General features: G+C 36.4%; 2 protein-coding genes across 5 annotated transcripts in view; one reads left to right on the top strand and one right to left on the bottom strand.

Moving 5' to 3' along the window:
* The window catches only part of LOC127411814 (piggyBac transposable element-derived protein 5-like), a 33,088-nt gene extending 24,485 nt beyond the window's left edge, over positions 1-8,603 (top strand). Inside the window, exons 5-7 of the mRNA XM_051647613.1 lie at positions 1,736-1,933; positions 3,026-3,131; positions 5,490-8,603. Coding sequence (XP_051503573.1) covers positions 1,736-1,933; positions 3,026-3,131; positions 5,490-5,685 — 500 coding nt within the window. The 3' untranslated portion in view covers positions 5,686-8,603. The remainder of the gene's footprint in view (positions 1-1,735; positions 1,934-3,025; positions 3,132-5,489) is intronic.
* Positions 8,604-11,378: 2,775 nt separating this feature from the next.
* Positions 11,379-26,045, bottom strand: part of LOC127411810 (polypeptide N-acetylgalactosaminyltransferase 2-like) — a 144,820-nt gene continuing 130,153 nt past the window's right edge. For 3 of the 4 annotated variants that reach the window (XM_051647608.1, XM_051647610.1, XM_051647609.1), the window contains exons 12-16: positions 25,663-25,755; positions 23,998-24,081; positions 22,953-23,079; positions 19,064-19,183; positions 11,379-15,406 (exon numbers count right to left, since the gene is read on the bottom strand). In XM_051647608.1, the coding sequence (XP_051503568.1) occupies positions 15,251-15,406; positions 19,064-19,183; positions 22,953-23,079; positions 23,998-24,081; positions 25,663-25,755 (580 nt within the window). In that variant the 3' untranslated portion in view covers positions 11,379-15,250. The remainder of the gene's footprint in view (positions 15,407-19,063; positions 19,184-22,952; positions 23,080-23,997; positions 24,082-25,662; positions 25,756-26,045) is intronic. The other variant, XR_007892345.1, reaches the window with a different exon arrangement.

Raw genomic sequence — 26,045 nt, 5'->3', positions numbered from 1 at the left:
TCAGAGGCGTCTTACCTGGGCTAAGGAGAAGAAGATCTGGACTGTTGCCCAGTGTTCCAAAGTCCTCTTTTCAGATGAGAGCAAGTTTTGTATTTCATTTGGAAACCAAGGTCCTAGAGTCTGGAGGAAGGGTGGAGAAGCTCATAGCCCAAGTTGCTTGAAGTCCAGTGTTAAGTTTCCACAGTCTGTGATGATTTGGTGTGCAATGTCATCTGCTGGTGTTGGTCCATTGTGTTTTTTGAAAACCAAAGTCACTGCACCCGTTTACCAAGAAATTTTGGAGCACTTCATGCTTCCTTCTGCTGACCAACTTTTTAAAGATGCTGATTTCATTTTCCAGCAGGATTTGGCACCTGCCCACGCTGCCAAAAGCACCAAAAGTTGGTTAAATGACCATGGTGTTAGTGTGTTTGACTGGCCAGCAAACTCACCAGACCTGAACCCCATAGAGAATCTATGGGGTATTGTCAAGAGGAAAATGAGAAACAAGAGACCAAAAAATGCAGATGAGCTGAAGGCCACTGTCAAAGAAACCTGGGCTTCCATACCACCTCAGCAGTGCCACAAACTGATCACCTCCATGCCACGCCGAATTGAGGCAGTAATTAAAGCAAAAGGAGCCCCTACCAAGTATTGAGTACATATACAGTAAATGAACATACTTTCCAGAAGGCCAAAAATTCACTAAAAATGTTTTTTTTATTGGTCTTATGATGTATTCTAATTTTTTGAGAGTGAATTGGTGGGTTTTTGTTAAATGTGAGCCAAAATCATCATAATTAAAAGAACCAAAGACTTAAACTACTTCAGTCTGTGTGCATTGAATTTATTTAATACATGAGTTTCACAATTTGAGTTGAATTACTGAAATAAATGAACTTTTCCACGACATTCTAATTTATTGAGATGCACCTGTATACACTGACTTACAAATCAAAATTAAGATAATAATAATATGTTTTCAGATAATATTTAATGAATTCTTTCATTAATATTTTATTTTCCTTATCCACTTGGCAAATGGTTTTTCATTGTTTTAAGCATAAATCTAACTAGATTTTGTTAGACTTATGCTTAAAGGAATAGTTCACCCAGAAATTAAAATTGTCTCATCATTTACTCTCATGCCATCCCTTATGTTTTCTTTCTTCTGCTGATCACAAGCAAGGTTTTTTAGAAAAATATCACAATTTCCACTTTCACATTCTTTAACATTTGGAAAGTGAAAGTGGAGATTTTGTGAAAAAAAGGACTTGAATATTTATCTGTTTCTCACCCACAGTTATCATGTCGCTTCTGGAGATATAGATTTAACCAGTGGAGTCTTATTGATCTCTGAGATGGCATGAGGGTGAATAAATGATGAGAGAATTTTCATTTTTGGGTGAACTATCCCTTTAAAACATGAATAGACAACTTACCAAGTCTTAGAATCTTATGCAATCTTGCTTCTTAAGTACATTTTTCTTGTTTTAAGGATGTTTAGATATTTTACCGGAAAACAAGACAAAATACTGATTGAGAAAATGACTTTTTTCAGTATACTGTCCAAAATCTTCATGTTGCAGTCAAATCTCCTAGAGACCAGATTTTGGTGTAGTGTTTAAATGTGAACACTTGCTGTGCCTTACAGTGAATACTGTGGGCTGAATATCCATTCTCAATCTCCACTAGAGATAGAGTTGTTATTTCATTGGATTATATAATCATCAGTTTTTCCTTATCTCTCCTGCAGGGATCTACTGCTGTGGGCTGCTGAGCACTAGGAAGAGTGATTGCACTGGTCTTCCTCAGTCTATGCTGATCAATACAGAGACTCCACAACAACGTGGCCAGTCTCGCATTAAGATAAGAGGCAATATTTCCATAATCAACTGGTACAACAAAGGCAACTTCAGATTCCTCACCAATGCCTACTCTCCCACCAAAGAAGGTAAAGAAAACACACACTGAGGACAAGCCATTCATGAAACACATTAGTTAATAATGGAAGGTAACATACAGTACGTGCAAGGATATTTTGAGCATATTGCAATGTACATGCAATGCATACTATAACTGACAGTTCATGAAAAGCCTTCAAACAAACTACAGTATGTGCACAATGCCTCCTAGAGAGTGTTTTTACTATAGGAGTCTGTGCTGAGATTGGTTTTAGACTGATGTGGATTAGTTGGATATCAAGCACATCATAGGATTATGGAAAGGCAAATTCTCATAGTATTGCGCTGGTATTGACTTATGATCCATTCTGTTTACATGAAAAATATCTGTGCTGACACTAGAAATTTTCATTATGCAATGTTGTCAAGCATAGTGGTGTGTTAATTTATTCAGGAATCTCCTGCTTCTTATTTTTCTTAGCAAAAAATATGCCTTAAGTATTATGGTAAAAGCAAACAATAATGTTTCCAAATGGTACATACTGTACATGAAATACTTTTTGGGAAGTTGACCAGATATCCAGCAGTGTGAGATGTTATACTCAATATAAAACTATTGTAAACATCACTTTGCTAATTCTTTTATCATTATTATGCATGCAGCTTTTATGGCCACATTAACTGAGAGACTGTTTGTACTTTTAAATTCAAAGTGAAAAAACAGTGAAAACATATATGTTCCTTTATACATTCTTTAAAAATTAGCCTAAAATCTTGCAGTTGATAAAAAAATAAATGTTGATGTACATGTCAACTATCCACATATATATATATATATATATATATATATATATATATATATAAAAATGTATACACTCACTGAGCACTTTATTAGGAACACTACGGTCTTAATAAAGTGCCTGATGTGGTCATTCTGAGATACTGAGGATACTCCCACAAGGCAGAAAATAATCTGTTGTATTTCCTTCCTGTTGCTGCTAAGATACCTACTTCAGTTCATGAACATACATTAGATTACTGAACAGCCAGAGATGCCGTCCCTTGCTGAATGTGTGTCAGATGTAAAATCCTGATGTACAGAATGCTGACTGTGAGTGACATTTGTGCTCTGGATGCTCTAGGGGTCATCATTAAGAGGAAGAGTGGAGAAATCCCATGTCCGCTTGCTGTGGAGGCCTTTGCTGCACATCTGAGTTACATCTGCAAATATGATGACAAGTACAGCAAGTGAGTTTGACTAATGAAGTCTGTTTTATTATGAGCCTTTAGGACACAGAGCACTCACAGAGGCTGTGATAATGATCTTGTAACTGCCATGTACATATGTTTTATATTGCACTTGAGGATTTCAGTTACGTCAGTTTATTTTAAGTTTAGTGTCATTGGCAATATTCGTAATATTTGTTTGTATTAGCAAGTTTATAGACATACAGGTGCATCTCAATAAATTAGAATGTCGTGGAAAAGTTCATTTATTTCAGTAATTCAACTCAAATTGTGAAACTTGTGTATTAAATAAATTCAGTGCACACAGACTGAAGTAGTTTAAGTCTTTTGTTCTTTTAATTGTGATGATTTTGGCTCACATTTAACAAAAACCCACCAATTCACTATCTCAAAAAATTAGAATATGGTGACATGCCAATCAGCTAATCAACTCAAAACACCTGCAACGGTTTCCTGAGCCTTCAAAATGGTCTCACAGTTTGGTTCACTAGGCTACACAATCATGGGGAAGACTGCTGATCTGACAGTTGTCCAGGAGACAATCATTGACACCCTTCACAAGGAGGGTAAGCCACAAACATTCATTGCCAAAGAAGCTGGCTGTTCACAGAGTGCTGTATCCAAGCATGTTAACAGAAAGTTGAGTGGAAGGAAAAAGTGTGGAAGAAAAAGATGCACAACCAACCGAGAGAACCGCAGCCTTATGAGGATTGTCAAGCAAAATCGATTCAAGAATTTGGGTGAACTTCACAAGGAATGGACTGAGGCCGGGGTCAAGGCATCAAGAGCCACGACACACAGACGTGTCAAGGAATTTGGCTACAGTTGTCGTATTCCTCTTGTTAAGCCACTCCTGAACCACAGACAACGACAGAGGCGTCTTACCTGGGCTAAGGAGAAGAAGAACTGGACTGTTGCCCAGTGGTCCAAAGTCCTCTTTTCAGATGAGAGCAGGTTTTGTATTTCATTTGGAAACCAAGGTCCTAGAGTCTGGAGGAAGGGTGGAGAAGCTCATAGCCCAAGTTGCTTGAAGTCCAGTGTTAAGTTTCCACAGTCTGTGATGATTTGGGGTGCAATGTCATCTGCTGGTGTTGGTCCATTGTGTTTTTTGAAAACCAAAGTCACTGCACCCATTTACCAAGAAATTTTGGAGCACTTCATGCTTCCTTCTGCTGACCAGCTTTTTAAAGATGCTGATTTCATTTTCCAGCAGGAATTGGCACCTGCCCACACTGCCAAAAGCACCAAAAGTTGGTTAAATGACCATGGTGTTGGTGTGCTTGACTGGCCAGCAAACTCACCAGATCTGAACCCCATAGAGAATCTATGGAGTATTGTCAAGAGGAAAATGAGAAACAAGAGACCAAAAAATGCAGATGAGCTGAAGGCCACTGTCAAAGAAACCTGGGCTTCCATACCACCTCAGCAGTGCCACAAACTGAACACCTCCATGCCATGCCGAATTGAGGCAGTAATTAAAGCAAAAGGAGCCCCTACCAAATATTGAGTACATATACAGTAAATGAACATACTTTCTAGAAGGCCAACAATTCACTAAAAATGTTTTTTTATTGGTCTTATGATGTATTCTAATTTGTTGAGATAGTGAATTGGTGGGTTTTTGTTAAATGTGAGCAAAATCATCACAATTAAAAGAACCAAAGACTTAAACTACTTCAGTCTGTGTGCACTGAATTTATTTAATACACGAGTTTCACAATTTGAGTTGAATTACTGAAATTAACTTTTCCACGACATTCTAATTTATTGAGATGCACCTGTATATGGTCTCATTTACTAGTAATTACTATTAAGTTAGTTAGCATTCTTTTTTTTGTTCTTATAAATTTGTTCTTGCCCTTATTCTAATGTTGATGAATCCAGATCTTTCTAAATGTGGGAGCGGGTTTCCACAGTTAGTAATTGGCATAATACACACCCAAAACATCTCCATATAAGGGATTTCCACATAACTCTCTCTAAAGATTTGCCCTGGTCAGCATGTGCTGCAAGATCAAGTACAGACAAGTGTGCCATTCCAAAAGCTAGTTTAAAAGCAATAAACACTTTTTCAAGCAAGATTAAATTTTATCTTAAATTTATAAAAAAAAACAAATAAAAAGTAACAATTAATATTGCTGAATAATTTTTGCATGAAAATGTTCTGCGCAGAAATATATGCATATGCGTAAGCATGGATAGCGACTTAGACGTATTGAATGTAAAAATGTTTACTTATTGAAGTTTATTGTTGCTTAAATTGGACTTGGTTGCTCCAATACACACAAATTGAGTCACCAAAAACGACAAAAGTTTGGTTGCTAAAATGTCAAGAAATCATCTTCTTTTTCCAACTAGGTACTTCATTTTCCACAAGCCCAATAAGACCTGGCAGCAGGTGTTTTGGCTGACCATCAGCATTGCCATCAACAACGCCTACATTCTCTACAAGATGTCAGACGCCTACCATGTCAAACGCTACAGCCGAGCACAGTTCGGCGAGAGGCTGGTCAAAGAGCTGCTGGATCTGGACGACTGCTCACCCACTCAATGAAGGAACCACATGCTGTCTCAAACCCACTTACAAAAATGTCATACTAACATGGACATATTATACACATGTACTAGCATTCTGCACTTCTGGGTCATGTAAATGGCATTTGGAACACCTTATATGTAAGAAAATGTGCCAAGTCTGGTTAAAAAAGGAATGTTTGAGATCTGATTTCACATTTATTTGGCCATTTCTACATGAAAAGTATTTATATCACAGGAACATTGTACATAAGTCACTCAACAGTCTCTGTAATGCTTGCTGCATGAGAAACACGAAAACGTGCCCTTTGTGAAATTTTTTTTATCGATAGAGTTTCAGTAATAGTGTTGACGTAGTTTTGAATCCTTAGATACAATGTTTTGTGAATTATCTCTGTTTGTGAGCAGCATATTCAACATTGAGCACTGATAAATATACTGTATATATTTAGAGATTGGGGTGTTTTATCACCAAAATGAAAATGAAATGCAATTCATTTAATTTATATTACACTTAATGTTAAAAGGGAGATCCTAGATGTTTTCCCAAATATCTGGGCTTTTTTTCTATTTTATATTGCTTAATATTTATTATCTTTTACTCTTAATTTTTAAACACAGCAACAACATGATTGTTGTGATTTAAACGCTGATGTACAGTATAATGTCACACTGATGACTTACAGTATATTATATCTGTAAGGCACAACTACTATGCTTTCCCAATCATTTTTGCCCTTAACTAGTACCCAAGTAGAAAGTAACTAAGGCCATGCATTGTAGATTTTCAATTAATTGCTCTGACAAAAATTGCATTGATCTCAAATTAGATTTCTATGACATTGCATAAACTCTTTTGTCTGCCTTTCATTATTATCCCTATATTTTGTCAATTAAAGTCTTCTGTATTTAATAGTAAATGTTATGCATTTCTTTGATAGGGCCCAATATAGTATACCAAAAAAGAAAAAGAAATGTAAATATAATTTCTAATAATTAATTTACATAATTTTATATTTTATTATGTGTAATTAAATAGAGTAGGCTACCCAGTTTAAATAGAAATTGTTTTATTTGAGCGTGATTCTAAAAAAAATGAATGAAACATATGAACGACTTAAATTAACCAGAATGTCTCTTAACCCTTAACAGGGTAGATTATATGTGGTCTTTCATTTAGCTAGATCTTCAGTCAGTCAGACTTTATCAAATGATCAATCTTCCATGTTGCTATATTGTAACTGTAGTAATGGCATGTTACAATCACTCGGCTACTTACCCATGGAATAATTTTGTCCCTTCACTGAAGCAGATTCATTTGACAAGATTTGGTTATTTCCCTCAGGTAATACATTTACTCAAGCATCTCCCCTCTATATCACTGTACTGTATTCATACTGAATAATGACCACAGTTAGGGACACATGTACAGTTGTGAGTGAATTTGTGTCACAGCTGCCAGACATTCTAACTACAATTTCCTTGGATTAAATTTACAGTTAAAGGTATAGTTCACCCAAAAATGAAAATTGTCTCATCATTTACTTACCCTCATTACTTTCTTCAGCTGAACACAAAATAAGATTTTATGAAGAATATCTCAGTGCTGTAGGGCCTCACAATGCAAGTGAATGGGTACCAACATTTTAAAACTCCAAAATGCACATAAAGGCAGCATAAAAGTAATCCATAAGACTCCAGTGGTTAAATGACAATTGAGGGTAAGAAACAGATCAATATTTAAGTCCTTTTTAATTAGCAATCTCCACTTTCACTTTCACATTCTTCTTCTTTTGTTTTTGGCGATTTGCATTCTTTGTACATATCGCTACCTACTGGGCAGGGAGGAGAATTTATGGTAAAACAGACTTAAATATTGATCATTGTTAGTGTTCTGCAGTAAGAAATTCATAGACATCTGGGATGGCATGAGGGTGAGTAAATCAGAGAATTAAAATTTATAGGTGAACTATCCCTTTAACTGTATGTTTTCACCTGCTGTTTTCCTTTGTACTCTAAGTGGGTATGTGGAGAGACACCATGCTTTTATACTTGGTTTTTAAGACAAAACCCATGTTTTATCTGTCCAGACACTTTTTTGAGAGAACACATTGAGATTGAGATTTCGTGTTTGGGGGTTGTTCCACACTCTCTCTCTCTGCACTCCAGTGGGAATACTTTTAAATCAGGTGTGAATTCAGAGTGAGGCAGACAGTGAACTAATAACGTGAGACAGGTGGTATCTGGTTTAAACTCTTTGACCCTTATGTCTTTATGAGGGCCTTACTTTGGGTGACCTCAGGGTTTTGTAACTACAAAGATCTACTGTAATAGACAATATATAGTAGAAGACTGGTTTGGGTGCTATGTACAACTCTGCCAAGAACATTCTCTGTAATCCAGTGAAAATAGTTGGCACAGCCAAGACTTTTAATGAAAGTTCCTACAAGTACAGGGTGTAAGGAAAAAAAATCCTTCCATTAAGCAAAGTTTCTGCTTTTGCACAGACTGCTAACATTTTTCACTCTACTTTAGGACCAGCTTCGTATGGCATGATATCAGATCATTGTAACTGACATTTTAATAACAGAGAACAGCTATGACGACTATATAGTCTGTGAATAACTCATTTACTGGACCAAAATTCCTCAATAACTGGTCAATTAAACAACCCAGTGTAGTACATGGATCTATCTATTTTCATGTATGAATGTTGTGAATGTGCTGTGTCTTGTTGTATAATGCTTGGTGTACCTTCACTTGTCTTATCACTGTGAATGTTGAAAATAAGCTGTGTGGGAGAGTATCTGTCTCTCAGTGTGTGATGTGTTATCTGTAATGTTCACACTCACTGTATGACCGTTACCAAACTGACCGTGCTTCATCTCCCTGCCTTTTGTGAGTTTACACCAATTTGCACACTAATAAATGTTGTTTATAAACACAGTACATGTTTACAATGAAGTATTCAGTGTGAATGAATAGCATGAATGTGTGCTTCTGAGATGTATGCCACTAAATACATTGCAACAGCAATGGCTCTAAACTGGTGGGTCACAACCGAAAATTGGTCACAGGTCTGTTCTGATAAGATCGCGGACAGCAGGGGAAAAACAACGCTAAATGTAATAAAATAAAATTAACAGTGCGCATAGTTAACCACTTCAACTCTGGGGCATTTTTGGGCTGTCGCCTGCAATTTTTCACACTCAAATTTAAAAGCTCACCATTTGCACATACTGTGGACTAATTGCCAAAAAATAGGTCAAATTTTTTCAGAAACCCCGCCAAATAAAAAAAATACAATTATGAATATACATATATATATACATATATATATATATATATATATATATATATATACATATATATACATACATACATATATATATATATATATATATATATACACATACATACATATATATACATATATATATATATATATACACATACATATATATACATACATATATACATATATATACATACATATACATATATACATATATATATTTATTTATTTTTTTGGTCCTAACTTTGAAAGCATGTAATTCTGGTTCTGTTCACTCCATCTCTTATTTTATTCCACCAGATGGCAGCAAGTACTAGAGAAAATCATTTTCCCTCTATCACCTTCCTTCACAAAATGCCGATCTGAAATGTAAGTGGCACTCTTACACATTTTAGCCCACATAGATGTGCTCATCCATAGACATTCAGTCTAATTTACAGTTCATGCACCACCCCTATTGTTTCATCAAATATCTCGGCCTCTGAGTGGACTAGAAGCTAAATCTTAGAACACTGAGATCTTCCCCTTTGCGATAATGTATAACATTTTACCATCAATAGTCGATAACATATTTTTCCGATGATTTGTTTAGCATACTTTTCCTGCTGGACTGTATATTTTGTTCTGGACATCTTAGGTATAACATTGGATTATTCACACAAGCAAGCTCACAGACAGGTAAACAATTCTAATTGTTTTTAGAAAAATGGCTAAGGTAAACGCAGATATATATATATATATATATATATATATATATATATATAGCTATATGGGTCTTACAGCATTGGCACATAAAAAGAGACATTTTTATTTGATGTCTTACAGATATATTTCTTTTTGGTATTAGGGAAACAAAATAAAGTCGCATTCAATGAGAGCTTCCGTTTGATATATGATTTGTCTATTTAAGTGCTATCTGAAAGACTTCTATATTCATATTAATATTTCTATCACATGACCTCTATGTGGTGCTGATTTGCAACGTGAGTGTTTCCAGGCCTTATTTTGTATTTTATGTAGCATGAATGCAGAAGTGATTGTTATCTATGAAAAGTTCAGATTCTAAGCTTTCAAACGATTCCCCATATACCTGACTTATGTATTCGGAGACTTGAACATTTTAAGTGTAAACTTTTTCCACGATCAATTTCAGTATCCTTTGTTGTTCATGTCAAAAGCCATGCATCCAGTTAAACTCAGTGTTTTGCTGCAAATTCAGTCCCATGTTTACTAACTATTTAGCCAAATTAGGTGGACGCCAACATGGACATGTATACTTCAAAACCATAAATAAAACAAGGCAAGGTAAAAGAAATACAACCCAGACTACATTAAATACAGGTTCACTTGAAGTGATGATAAACGTGTTCCAACCAGTTTTTATTGTGCGCTGAATTAATGGCTGCAGAGAGCATGAAAGCACCAAAATTCAACAAAAGATATTTAGAACAACATGATCACACCAGAAATCGCCATGATGTTTTGGAATGATCGTGTACCCTGAAATCGCCCCAATTCTGCTGAATTACTGACGAGTGCCATCCCCCATCAGACATTTTTGCATCAATTCAAATGTGTTCTTTCCCTCTGAAAGAAGTAATAATGGTCACATAAACTTTTGCAAGTGCCATTTGGAGGTTGCATTGTCACTCTAAAATTATATTTGTGCTGCCCTGATGGTTAGGTTTAGGGTTGGGGTTATTAAAATATGCATTCTTGTTGAATGTAATTTACAACTAAAAATACAACTTGCTTTTGGCACCACTCTGGGAATATTTCACCTGGAAATTGGAGCTCACACGGGCCCATACATTCAACAACACATTCAGCTTAAGCAACTGGGGGGCAGTAATTTGAATTTTTGGTAAGTACAGACTGATTTCTGCAGCAGAACTTTCGGCATACTGTCGCCAAATTCACTAAATTGTAAATGTTTCCATTCAGTTAAGATGTGTTAATAATTTTGCATGTTGCTGGGCCTATACAGTTCATGGTACTATTACTAACAATCAGTGTTTGATTTTAGGTCCATTTCTGTTAACTTTTGAACAATAAACAAATTTTGTCCAATGTAAAATCTGGTTCCTGAAGCAAAACCAGGTGAGAACCACTGTATTACAATACATAGTGTTTTGTAATTGGATGTTAATGACCATTGATCACATAGTTTTGTCAGAATTACATTCAATTACATTTTCATTTCAACAGGACATTGATGAATATTTAAGCATACTTTTTTACCTGTTATATGCAGCCTAATAACATAAGTAAATGGCTCAAGCACTTTAACACAAATCTGTCTAACAAAAAAGTACTCAAAGTCTCAGAGGTACTCATAAAATAAACCACAGCACCTCGGCTTGGAACAAATGCCCTGTACCATCCCTGGTCTGTGAAGACACTGTGGACACCTGTAGTTATGTATATACATTTTTTATTTAAGTTAATAATTTTTCGTCATTCAAACTTTTGCAATATCTATAAAACAATTAACAAATACAAGCGCTGTACAGTTGACCAAATCACTACAACTGCAACTGAATGAGTGTAAATGTACATGCATGGACATACATACTGTACATACACACATATACACCATTACAACTGCTGACCCCATGCGGTTTCCTTTGCCGTTTAATGCAACATCAAGATTTTTCTAAAACTGGCATTCTAGGAAACCCCCCCCCCCCCCCCAAAAAAAACAAAAAACATTTGGGGTCACATATCCTTCATTTACTGAAAGGACAACTGTCCTAGTTACTGTGTTTCCATCTTTCAATCAAACAGTAAATGACTTTGGCACACTGTGCTATGTAAACATTTCATTCAATTCAAGCCATCACATATTGCTCCTAATTTGGCTCGTGTTCTCCAAAAACCCCATAATTCAAGAACAAAAACTTTACAAAATCTAAATTAACCTTAAAGGGATATATATATATATACATATATATATATATATATTAACCAAAAACTGTAAATTCTGCTATCATTTATTCTAGTGTTGTTCTAATCCCATATGACTTTATTTCTTCCATGGAACACAAAAGCAGATGTTAAAGGGATAGTTCACCCAAAAATTTTAATTCTGTCTAAAAATTTAATAACCATTCATTTTCATTGCATTTTTTTCATTACAAGGAAGATGATAGGTGACTGAGACTCATTCTGCTTAAAGGGATAGTTCACCCAAAAATGAAAATTCTCTAATTTACTCACCCTCATGCCATCCCAGATTTGTATGACTTACTTCCTTCTGCAGAACACAAATGAAGATTTTTCTTAGAATATCTCAGCTCTGTAGGTCCATACAATGCAAGTGAATGCTTTTAAAATGTGAAAGTGAAGATTTATAGTTAAAAAAAACAAAAAACAAAAGGACTTAAATATTGATCCGTTTCTCACCCACATCTATTAAATCGCTTCAGAAGATATGGATTAAACCACTGGAGTCGAATGGATTACTTTTATGTGGCCTTTGTGTGATTTGAGCTTCACAATTTTGGTCACCATTGTATGGACCTACAGCTGAGATATTTTCAAAAAATCTTTGTTTTCAGCAGAAGAAAGTAAGTCATACAAATCTGGGATGGCATGAGGGTGAGGAAATTAGAGAATTTTCATTTTTGGGTGAACTATCCCTTTAAGCAGAATGAGTCTCAGTCACCTATCATCTTCCTTGTAATGAAAAAAATGCAATGAAAATGAATGGTTACTGACACCAACATAATGCCTAACATCCTGTGTGTTCCACGGAAGAAAGTCACACCGGTTTGGAACATCATAAAGGTGAGTAAATAATGACAGAATTATCATTTTGGGATGAACTATCCCTTTAACTTTGTTGCACTGCACTATACTACCAACATGTTGACATGTAAGCATAGGCAAACCTATTTTATTGGCTTCTCCTTTTAAACTGAAGAAAGGTGGCATGATTCACATTTACTTTGCTCTTTCCCAGCTGCCTCTATTCATGTGGTCATCCACTAGGGGCAGCAAATTCATCTGACTACAGGAAACCTGATGACACTACAAAACACAGACCTTAAAATACAGGTATATGGACTGACACTAAAGGCCACACAATCTCTGCCCAGATTCACTTAAAGGGATACTTCACCCAAAAATTCTGTCTTTACCATAAGTTGTTCCAAGCCTGTATGATTTTCTTCCTTCTGTGGAGTATAAAAAGAAATGGCTCAGTCACCATTCATTTCCATTGTATGAAAAAAAAAAAAAAAAGATGCAATAAAAGTGAATAGTAACTGAGGCTGTCATTTTCTTCTTTTGTGTTCCACACACAAAAAAAGAAAGTCTAACACATTTGGAACAACATGAGGGTGAGAAATTCGTGACATTTAATTATGGTGAACTATACCTTTTAAAAAGTCCCTGCAACTTCTTGCATTCTTCTAACTCACTGATGGAGAACTGTAATATCTGGGACAACACAGGGGGTGTAGATGAATCAAACACATACAAGTCAAAGATTAACATAACATTTACTGCAGATACATGAGGAGAGCTGACCAAAAGGTAGTCAGGGACTCATTTAGTCTTGATTTCCTACCCTACAATAAGTTATTCATAATGCTACGGCATTATCCCAGCTCAGGTATACATGAAAGACAGGTAAAATGGATTAAATGACTTGATTTTACATATTACAGGCTTCTTTGTCAATTCAATTTACAGTAACACTAGTTCTGTTAAGATTAACCAGTGACAACTGAAGTACCACAATAATGCACAATGTTTTTTTATGTGAAAACTTGAAATATCCTAGAGGCAATGAATGAAAAAGTCAAATGAATGAGCAAGTCTCACGTACACACATACAATACACGCACACAAACCCGGTTGCTTTTATCGTTTGTGAGTCCAGTTAAGAAATGCTATTCTAATGCACACTTTGAAAGCTTTTGCAACAAAAAACTCACATTTTCTTTACAGTATCATGGATAGAAAAGGCAGTAACTTTTAACCACTGAAAAGGATAAGGATGCTCAAGTAACGGTATAATGTGCCACGTTTGGCCACAGTTGCTAAAAAAATCATGATTAATCTTAATAATGAAACAACCAGGACTGTAAGACAGAAGGACAGTTCATGAGCGATTTCAAGCCTTTACAACTCCCATGTTACCCATTAAATTATGCAGAATACGAACAGTTTGTTACACATCAAAGTGATGGACAAAGAGTTAAGACGATGAGTAATACACATACATCTCTGCTCGAAACCCAAGGACAGGAGCAAAGTTTCAGGCATTATGTCTGTTGTAGTTACCAGGTTTTCAAACTTGATTATTTTACATAATACAGTTTGCCAAAAAAACAAACAAAAAAAAAAATACTTAGAACAAAGAAATAACATGATTACTGAGAAAAATGCAACTGAGAAACCAATGTTTTTGTTTGAAGACAAGTACAGACACTGAATTGTTAGCAGCCAGTGCTACAGTATGTGAATCCAGCAGTAATGTTCTGTACAATGCCTTGGTTCTCCTTCAGAACACACCAGGGTCCTTTAGAGGAAGCTGGCTGAATCTTTACAAATTGCACCTTTAACAGATAAGACAGGTTGACAATTCAATAGAAACTATAGAAAAAAAAAGAAGGTATTTTTCCTGCTCTTTTTGTGTGCGCACTGTGAGTTGAAAAATACAAGGCTGATGATGTCCTCCACAGTCAGTGTGTCTGTGACAGTGCACACAACAAATGAGTCCTCCCCATTCCCATCAGCCCAAATCAAATCAAACCAAACTAAAACTGTCTTCATTCAAAATCCAGTCCGATCACAGCGCAGGCAGGGATCCTCCATAAAACATCCCCATTTACATTCAACAATACGTGGTAATGTGACTAGAAAAATAAAAACAATGAACGTCAACTCCATTGGAAAAAATGTGCTGAAATTCATTTAAGAAAATGAGACACAAAATGGAACAAAATATAAGACAAGAATTGAGATGAAAGCAGATCCTTTCATTTGCATTGGAAACAGGATGAAAAACCCAAAAAAGTTTTCAATTTAGTATAGACACTTAGATTCACTTTCCAAGAGCTGGACAAAAGACGAAACAGTGAGGTATATAGTTAGATGGAAATTGTCATCATCATCTTGTTTGTGATTTCGTGGCCCTGTGGCCTTTGAGGACCAGAGCGACCGCGCTGTGGCGGCCCTGAGTCTGTATCTGGGCAGCGATATCTCAGAGGGGCGAGTGCGTGCCCAGCGCGGGCTGTCCGAAGGCGAGAAGGGGAGGGCTGGAACTGGCGGTGTCGAGCTAGGGCTGCAGGTTGAGAGTGAACTTCCACTGCTGCGTGAGCGAGGGGCTGCACACCTCCACCGTCAGGCCACCGTTCCGGGCGCCCCGGCTGTCCAGGCACAGATTGCTGCCTACGTGCCGCAGTTTGGAGTTGTTGTCAATTTGCTCCCATTTCTGCAATAAAAACAATTGTCGTTATCTGGACAACAGTTAGTAATGGGTCACAATGGCTGACTAATCAACAAGTTGACAACAATCTTGGGGTATCTTAAGATGACTTTTCAGAGCAACGAAATGTTTGGGAGCTTGGCCATGACAACTTCCTCTCCCTGGTCAATAGAAATCTATGCCAATACAATCCAGCACATTAAATCAAATATGAATAAATCAATTATTTCAAAAAACAATTAGCACCAGGGTCTGAAATGACCTTTTAACGATTAAAAATGACCAGCCAGACAGAATTCTTGCAGGCCAATTTTTTTATTGTTTTATTGCATTTTAAAAGTGGATTTGACAGACAGAGAAAAATGACTGTATGAATGTTTAAAAGAGAGCTGCTTTTTTGAAGAATTTTACCATTTTATTATTTATGAAATATTTAAAAGTCCAATATAGATTTTTTTTTTCCAGATTATTCAATTATTCAAAAATAAAATAAAAAATAAAAATGGTTAAGTATATATTACACCGTAACAGTTCTTTGCTTATTTCGAATGAGTCATTTAATTCAGTCAGATTTATCCAGTCAACTCCGACTACTTCATAAGTCTTGTTAAATGGATAGTTCACCCAAAATTGAAAATTCTCTCATCATTTACTACCTCATCATACCCTGATGCCATCCTAGATGTTTATGACTTTCTTCTGCTGAACACAAAAAAAGATTTTTATAAGAATACTGAATTTCAGCTCTGTAGGTCCTAACAATGCAAGTGAATGGATACCAACATTTTGAAGCTCCAAAAAGCTCATAAAGCCAGCATAAAAGTAACCCATAAGACTCCAGTGATTAAATCTATATCTTCAGAAGCAATATGATAGGTGTAGTTTAGAAACAGATCAATATTTAAGTGCTTTTTTACACTAAATCTTCACTTTCACTTTCTTTTGTTTTTTGGCGATTTGCATTCTTGGTGCATATCGCCACCTACTGGTCAGGGAGGAAAATTTATAGTAAAAAAGGACTTATTTATTGATCTGTTTCATACCACACCTATAATATCGCTTCTGAAGACATGGATTTAACCACTGGAGTCATATGGATTACTTTTATGCTGCCTTTATGTGTTATTTGGATTTGCTTAAAAATTGTGGTGCCCATTCACTTTTGTATTGTATAGACCTACAGAGCTGAAATTCTTCTAAAAATCTTTGTGTTCAACAGAAGAAAGTCATACACATCTGGGATGGCATGAGGGTGAGTAAATGATGAGAGGATTTTCTTATTTTGGTGAACTATCCCTTTAATTCACTAACAAGTGCTGGCTCATAAGAATCGGGCAACACCGGTCGCACATTATCTTTCACCCCGTAGATTCAAAAGAACCCGCTCAAGAGTCATTTGTTTGGGAATCAGACTACACTGGTCATGCTTTATGTCTCGAGCTGTAGATTCTGTAGAAGTGTTACAGCGCTGAAAAACATTCACTGTGTCCGAATATCCATTCTTACCTACTATATATTATGCCAAAAACAGTATACCAAAAGAGTAATACGTCAGACATCACGTTCAAAAAGCTGGATTTAAAAGAACGGCAGTGAACCGTGAGTCAGATGGCTCTTTTCAACTGTAAGTTATGTATACGCAAAGAAAGTTGTTCCTTGTGCTTAAATGGTGCTTGTTCAACAAAACCAAAGTATATTATTTTTGTGGTTGTTGTAACATCATATATTTAGTTCACTAGTCAAAACACATGTCCCCAGATTAAGTATGTCCAGAATCTGTTCATATTACTCTCATGCACTTAAAGAATGTACTGTTTTACCAGCCGAAAAGGTGCATTCTTCATCAAATACAGTGCATACTCAGTACGTGATATTGGACGCAGGGACTGTCTGTTTATTTTAGTCTGGCTTTCGGTCCATGTTGCCAGACAGATGCACATTCAAGAACTGTAAATGGAACAGAAGTTCGTGAAAATCACTCGGTTCTGGTAGCACATCCACTCAAAATCAGACTTTTCCTTCACAATAGCATTAATGGTCCTGAATATTGCCTTCATCTTGCTTCTAGTTATACTGCTGACTGAGGCTATTGATTAGCAGCAGGAAACTTGCTAAGGACCATTCTGTCTAAACACCTGCGGCCTTGCTGACTGTAGACCAATGGCTTTCTGTAGCTTTTAGTCCATGTGTGTTAGCTTTGAGGCATCTATATGCTAGTGTACTCCAAAAATTTGACAAAATTCATTTTTAGCAGATATACTCATTTTTAAATTTATGGTCTTCTCTTTCGGGACCAAAAATATTGATGACTCATCCTGCACTAGAGATTCTTGTGCAATCAAATTAATATCGCTCGTACTGCAAATGACCAACAAGTAGCAAATCATTGCTCATGTAGCCCTTTAATATGTCCCACACAAACTTCTAGTTTCAATAGGATATACATCAACTTGGCAGAAAACTGTGCTTGTCAAGCCATTTCATGGGGTTTTTCAATTCATCCCCTTTAAAGCACTGCCACTATGAACATTAACAAGTTAAATACTTCAACTTTTAAAAATGTGCCTCAACACCCCTGCATTCTGTTACATTGTGTTGTGCTCATTTTTGAACACATGAATATGCCTTATTTAAAAATAACCCCCAATGGTGCGTTCAGACCAGAGGCGTAGAGAGCGTCAAATCGACCGGAAGTCATTCATTTTCAATGGCAGCCAGCGTCTCTCGGTGCGGCGCGTCTGTGGCCGGCACATCTTGGGCGTTGTGGGCATCAGAGGAAAGTTCAAGTGTGGGCAACATTAAGGTAATGAGCTTTGATGCGGTTCGGTGGCAACCTATTGGAATATCGAAGTGCTCCGCTCTAGCGAAGTCTAGAAAACACAGTGTAAACTTTGGTTCCCACCAAACAATAGTTCCGAAGACAAAATGGGTGAGAAACTAATTATTGCCGTGGCGGGTTTTCCCGTAATATACGATCTGTTCCTGTTTGCTTACAGGGATATAAATACATTTAAAAAAAACAATGCGTAGATAAAAGTGTCTGAAATTGTTGGTGTGCTAGGTAAGTTGATGAAGTGGATATTATGGTTTATATAATATTATATATAATATATTGCATGCTAATTTTGGCACCATAGCATGCAAAACTGTGCTGCCTGATCAATCGGTAACACATTTATACCATCAGCGTTTGTCTTTTTATATTTATTTACTTTCTGCCATTGATCGATTTCTTACTTTCACATTTAAAAGATTTCATGAGGATATACACTACTTGTGATAGGTCAGCAAAAAGATACCGGTCAACATGTCTGGATGTTTTGCGGCCCCTTTAAATACAGTTCACAAAACCAAGCATTCCGAACGAACGTTGCCGCCTATTTCAACTATGTCAGAGCATCCACAAATCTTCAATAGCGTTGTTGGCAGGGCAGCCAGAGTGAATTTTGACGCTCTCGCCTCTGGTCTGAACGTACGGTTAGAAACATCTGATCAGGGTCAGGTGAACCTGAATGCAGCCTAATTATACAAGGCTTTCTTAAGACCAATTAGTCGACTAGTTGTTAAAGCAACCCACTGATTAGTCGATTCTGAAAATACATAGTTTTACACACTGTTACCAGCAGCCTCCTCCAACCCCTGCTTTGTGCACAGCACGCTCACCTGTCTGCTGTCATTTTCCCTGCAGCCCTGCAGTTTGATCTGCGAGCCAGCGTTGCGATCCACCACAGTTAGACACAGATCCATGTGTTTTACTGATTTGTCTTTAGTCAGGGCCCATTCCTGTACAGAAGAGAGATGGTAAGCATGTACAGCATATACTGTATAAATCCATAACAAACATGAATGAAAAGCTGCTTAGTGAGATGCTGCCATTTTCTCAAACATACATGGATAGTTGACATGAAATACTTTGGCAAGTTCATATGTCCTACAGTGTGACACTACACTCCACCTAAAAGATTTTTAATCAGTTAATTATTTATAATTATTATGCATGCAGATTTTATGACCTCATATTAAAGGAATTTTCCATTAATGCTCAATCCCGGCTCCAGCTCGAAGATCTAAAGTGGGCCATATGTCTCTTAGGGTGGGCCGTAAAGTTGGCACCATAAAAAATAACCTTGGTATTAGCTTTTTTGTTTTGTTTTATATATATATATATATATATATATATATATATATATATATATATATATATATATATATATATATATATATATATACACATACACACACACACACACACACACACACACATATATATATACATACATATATATATATATATATATGTATATATACACACACAGGTGCATCTCAATAAATTAGAATGTCGTGGAAAAGTTCATTTATTTCAGTAATTCAACTCAAATTGTGAAACTCATGTATTAAATAAATTCAGTGCACACAGACTGAAGTAGTTTAAGTCTTTGGTTCTTTTAATTGTGATGATTTTGGCTCACATTTAACAAAAACCCACCAATTCACTATCTCAGAAAATTAGAATACATCATAAGACCAATAAAAAAACATTTTTAGTGAATTGTTGGCCTTCTGGAAAGTATGTTCATTTACTGCATATGTACTCAATACTTGGTAGGGGCTCCTTTTGCTTTAATTACTGCCTCAATTCGGCGTGGCATGGAGGTGATCAGTTTGTGGCACTGCTGAGGTGGTATGGAAGCCCAGGTTTCTTTGACAGTGGCCTTCAGCTCATCTGCATTTTTTGGTCTCTTGTTTCTCATTTTCTTCTTGACAATACCCCATAGATTCTCTATGGGGTTCAGGTCTGGTGAGTTTGCTGGCCAGTCAAGCACACCAACACCATGGTCATTTAACCAACTTTTGGTGCTTTTGGCAGTGTGGGCAAGTGCCAAATCCTGCTGGAAAATGAAATCAGCATCTTTAAAAAGCTGGTCAGCAGAAGGAAGCATGAAAGGCTCCAAAATTTCTTGGTAAATGGGTGCAGTGACTTTGGTTTTCAAAAAACACAATGGACCAACACCAGCAGATGACATTGCACCCCAAATCATCACAGACTGTGGAAACTTAACACTGGACTTCAAGCAACTTGGGCTATGAGCTTCTCCACCCTTCCTCCAGACTCTAGGACCTTGGTTTCCAAATGAAATACAAAACCTGCTCTCATCTGAAAAGAGGACTTTGGACCACTGGGCAACAGTCCAGTTCTTCTTCTCCTTAGCCCAGGTAAGACGCCTCTGACGTTGTCTGTGGTTCAGGAGTGGCTTAACAAGAGGAATACGACAACTGTAGCCAAATTCCTTGACACGTCTGTGTGTGGTGGCTCTTGATGCCTTGACCCCAGCCTCAGTCCATTCCTTGTGAAGTTCACCCAAATTCTTGAATCGATTTTGCTTGACAATCCTCATAAGGCTGCGGTTCTCTCAGTTGGTTGTGCATCTTTTTCTTCCACACTTTTTCCTTCCACTCAACTTTCTGTTAACATGCTTGGATACAGCACTCTGTGAACAGCCAGCTTCTTTGGCAATGAATGTTTGTGGCTTACCCTCCTTGTGAAGGGTGTCAATGATTGTCTTCTGGACAACTGTCAGATCAGCAGTCTTCCCCATGATTGTGTAGTCTAGTGAACCAAACTGAGAGACCATTTTGAAGGCTCAGGAAACTTTTGCAGGTGTTTTGAGTTGATTAGCTGATTGGCATGTCACCATATTCTAATTTTTTGAGATAGTGAATTGGTGCGTTTTTGTTAAATGTGAGCCAAAATCATCACAATTAAAAGAACCAAATACTTAAACTACTTCAGTCTGTGTGCATTGAATTTATTTAATACATGAGTTTCACAATTTGAGTTGAATTACTGAAATAAATGAACTTTTCCACGACATTCTAATTTATTGAGATGCACCTGTATATATATATATATATATATATATATATATATATATACACACACACACACACACACACACACACACACACACACACACACACACACACACACACATACATATATATATATATATATATATATATATATATACATACATATATATATATATGGTACCAAGGTATTTCCATTGTGTTCTTTAAAGCATCTTACAGTACTATCATGGTACATGAATCATTAAGTGGCTTGGTAGAGGTATTTAATTCAAGTTCCAACAGGTATAGTCTTATATTTCCTTCCCAGCAAAGTTTCAGACAACCATAATCAACATTTCTGGAATGTTTTTCTTAAAAAAAAAAAAAAAAAAATAACAGAGCAAATGAATGGGGGCCCAGAGACACAGTCAAAGCAGTAGGGTGTGAGATCTTCTGCCGAAAGAATAAAAGATTTCTTTTGAGTTTATCAATCAAATGCACTTTGATATGAATATTAAAAGAAGATCAACTGAAGCTAAAAGAGCAGTGCAGTATTTGTGTTTGGTGCATTTAAAAGTGATATTCAGACACTATAAATTTACATTTAAATCATGTATGGCCTTCTGGCTTAAGAAAGATACTGTATGGTGCATCCCTGGAAAAGACAAATTAGACAATGAGAGTATGAATGAACTATATTTCCTTACTGTAATGTGAGGATCTACCAACAACAAACAAAATCACAATTTACACCACAACAGTGCATCATACTGCTTGCTATAGTTAAATGGTGTGACTGTCAAATAATGAAAACATTTTTTTTTTCTCATTATAAACAGCTGAAAACTCTATAGGTGTTTTATTAGAAATTTTAAAGTGTTGATTCCATCTCTGAATTTATTTTTAATTGTTTTTTTTGTTTTTTACAAACTTTCCATTTGTTTATTGTGAAAAGCTGGTAACATGCTGCTTAAAAATGCTACATTTACAAGGAAAAACTGATTATATTAGTCTAAAGGCATCACATTAACTTGCCCTCCTGTCACAAACCTTGTTTACCTGGCTCAGCTGAAGTGTCAAGAGTCAGACTGGCTGACAGACACGTGAAGATAGTTTCACTTTGCTTCATTCTCATTCTCTATAGTGTGTTTAGGCAAAAGAGGCAGGTATCATTATATTACTGCTTGCTGCGTGTATTCGAAGGGGTCTATTGTCTTTAAAATAACTGTGTCGGCAACTCACATTAATATAAGAGAGAGAGGCATCTGTAGCACAGTGAGCGAGAAAGGGCATAACTGAATTGGGTTCAGTGCTAGAGAGAAAAAACAATTATATAGCCCCAAATCTACACTCCTGAGTGCTTGTGGCGTAATAGCTCCACTCATAATAACAGCAGCGCCGCTTGCTTCCAGTGATCTCCGCTGGCATGTCTCAAGCCTTTCGCTTGGCACCACAGAGTGTCCTACGTGCTCACCTCTCCGTCAACTACCCACATGCAAGCAGTGACTTACAGACAATGGAATGATTAAAGAAGGTCACATAATCCATGATCTACTGTGTAGCCCTTATATATGTCACTCACCCTCCACAAGTGCATTGTTCCTATAAACTATCCCAAACTCCCTGCCAGGTGTGTCCATCACCCAGTGCTCTGCTGTCACATTACAATAAGACTGTTCAGTACCTGAGCTCATAATCGTACCTGATTTCCCCCTGCGTTGTGGCATTCATACACCCCCACCACACCATCAGCAAAGTGTCCCAGTGTATCTAGACAGTTCTGGCCCTGCTGTAGTGCTCCAAAGGCAATGTCCTGATGATCCGGGACCCTAAACAAGACAGAAAACATGTTAAATATTAAGTCAAGTACTGATTATTCTACCTTAACTGTTCTCTCTGTCAGTGGAGTGAGAAGTTTGATGTTTAAGGATTAGTTTACCCAAAAATGAAAATTCAGTCATTGTTTACTCACCCCTCTGTTGTTATAACCCCATATGACTTTCTTTCTCTTAACACAAAGGGAGAAATTGTGAAAAATGTTGTGCTCAGTGATGTCATACAATGGCAGTTTATGGTGACTACCTCTTCAAGCTTCAAAACAAAAGTATAATTCAGAAGTCTAATAAATTATTCCATAAGACTCCTAATTATTATGAAAGCATATGATAAGGGTTGGTGAGAAACAAACTGAAATCTAATGTACTGTAATATTTAGAGAAACTGTTGACCGACCGTTGATCTCCTGTGCACGTTCATGATAGGGCATGAGAGCAACAGTTCACGCAGCCCCCTCGCAACATTGGGCATTCAAGTGAAAACTTGTTTATCTAAAAATCAGGTCCACCACAGCGATAGTGACAACAGAACACAACACAGCTGCACAAATCCAGAGAACAGAATTTACTAAACATGTCTGAAGAGTTTGTAGTTGAAGTATTGATGCATTTCTATACCCAGTTTTATTTTTTTCCTCTGGTTTTTTTGTTTACTCACAACAAAGGGGTGAGTAAACAATGACTGAATTTTCATTTTTGGGTGAACTATCCCTTTAAGTATAAAAAGTTTAATTACATCAAGTAATTTCCAGATATAAACTTTCTGCACCTTCAAACATTAAGTGAAAGAGTTAAAGGTCCAGTTTACACCTGGTATTAAAATTCATCTCAGATCATCCAATCACAAGTGTAAACAGGGCCAAAGTGATCCAGCAGCCATTTAGATTCTGCTTATGTCAGGCAGCTACTCACCGTAGCTCAGGATAGACATTTTCCAGGTACCACTTGAATGGTTTGCAACCTAACCTCTTCTTCATCTCCAGCCTGCTCTGAATGCTGCAAGTAAATCAGTAAAATCAGTCATGTGGAGTTAATGATGATGATTTCAATGGTCTAAATGTTTTACTGAGATCTCTCAGCCTATAAACTTCTACAACAAACACTATGCATCAAGTCCAGGCTGACACAAGGTCACTGAGCTACAAATTTAAAAAGGAAAAAACAGTATTAATGGGTATAGTTGTATATTTAACATGAACCAACAATGAACAATTTTTACAGCCTTTATTAATCTTGGCCAGAGACTAAATACGGTTCAAGGAACGAAAACGGAAAATGAACTAAATGTTTTTGCAGAACATAACCGCAAATAGGAACAATTATTTTAATTAGTGAAAACGTTATTTTAAATGCTGGTAACTGGTTAATTTCATTCTGATAATTTGAAACCAAAGACCAAAGCATTTATTCACAGTAAATTTTCGAAATTACATCACTTCCTGTTGTCCAAAAAACAAAAACAAAAAGGAGTTTCATTATTTTAAGTTGAACACAAGCATGTGCTTTGTCCTGAAGGAAACCGCCGCATCATGCATTTCTTTTCCTAATTGCACGTTGTGGATGTAGCCTTCTGTGACATGCTGAAGATCTTTCAGACAACTATATAGAATTACTGAATGTACATGCATGATTAATCCGGATGCAAGAAAATATATCAAGGTAAAAAGTAAATTTCTCAGTTGTTTCCAAGTCTTTGAATTATTGTTATATGATGCATTAACACAGATTTAATGCTGGTGGCTTTTGATTGAGAAGCAGACCTGTAATTAAAACAAAAAATTAAAATAAAATAATTAAACGAGTATTAAATAATTAAAGTAAAATTATTCACATAAGATGACATTTAGTCCAAACATACACATGCAGTGTGTGCGTGTATGCAGGTGAGCTAGGCTATTAATTGATTTAAGGCCAGATGAATATTTTAAATACTTTTGGGGATATTTTTAATATTAAGAATACATTAATAAAATAAAATAAAAAACACTTTTATTTAGGCTACAATACTATGCTTGCTATGCTGATAAATCCCCCACATGGAGAGAAATAAAAAAAAATAAAAAAATGCATATATTTTAGCTTATTTTGAGCTTGTTTTTCCAGACCAGGTCGCTTGTTTCTCTTGCAAGATATGGCAAAAATGCAACTGGTGTATCACCCATCCTTAGCACATAGTACTGTCATATTAAAAAGAACATCAACTTTTTTTTATTTCATTCAAACCGGTTACCAACTGGAAATGAGGCTGCGGAACACTGGAACTGCAACGAAGAAATACTGTTTCTCCCCAGAACGAACCAAAATGAAAAACATTTGGTTTTTAGTCCCTGATCTTGGCTAATGTCAATTTCTACATACACTAATACATTAAGATTTAAAATTGTACATGTTAGTGCATTGTGAACAAACAATGTACAATAATATATTTAAAAAATATTAACCAAGATTAATTAATATTCTAAAAATGATTGCTCATTGTTAGTTCATGTTACCTGGAGATGCCGTGATAAGCGGCTCTGCTGTGCACTTAGTAGGTCTATTCAAAGCTATTCATAAAATGAAGACATACACACTTACTTGCCATAAGGTACATTACGGGCTGAGGGCACAGCAGCGTAGTAGAAATTCTTGAAGTCATCCATCCACACCTCTGCTGCTCGCCTTGTGTTCCTGGAAGAGAAACAAATAAGAATAAATTATACATTCTATACAGAGCAACTGATGTTCTTATAATGACCACTCCATTATCTTGGAGTCGAATTTCAGCACTAATGTGCCTTCTGCAACACATTACTGGTGCTTGATAATTACAACAGAATGTCACTTCAACTTTTAATTAAAATGTCTCTACTGCCTTAATGTGTGAGATCACTACAGTTGCAATGCTCGCTTCACCCACTGGATGGAGTACATGACCCAAGCTACACTACAGGTACCATTTTACTCCAGCATTCACAAAA

Source organism: Myxocyprinus asiaticus, chromosome 21 (genome assembly GCF_019703515.2).
Source record: "Myxocyprinus asiaticus isolate MX2 ecotype Aquarium Trade chromosome 21, UBuf_Myxa_2, whole genome shotgun sequence".
In the NCBI taxonomy this organism is placed as follows: Eukaryota; Metazoa; Chordata; class Actinopteri; order Cypriniformes; family Catostomidae; genus Myxocyprinus; species Myxocyprinus asiaticus.
This window is presented reverse-complemented; position numbering and strand designations above follow the sequence as displayed.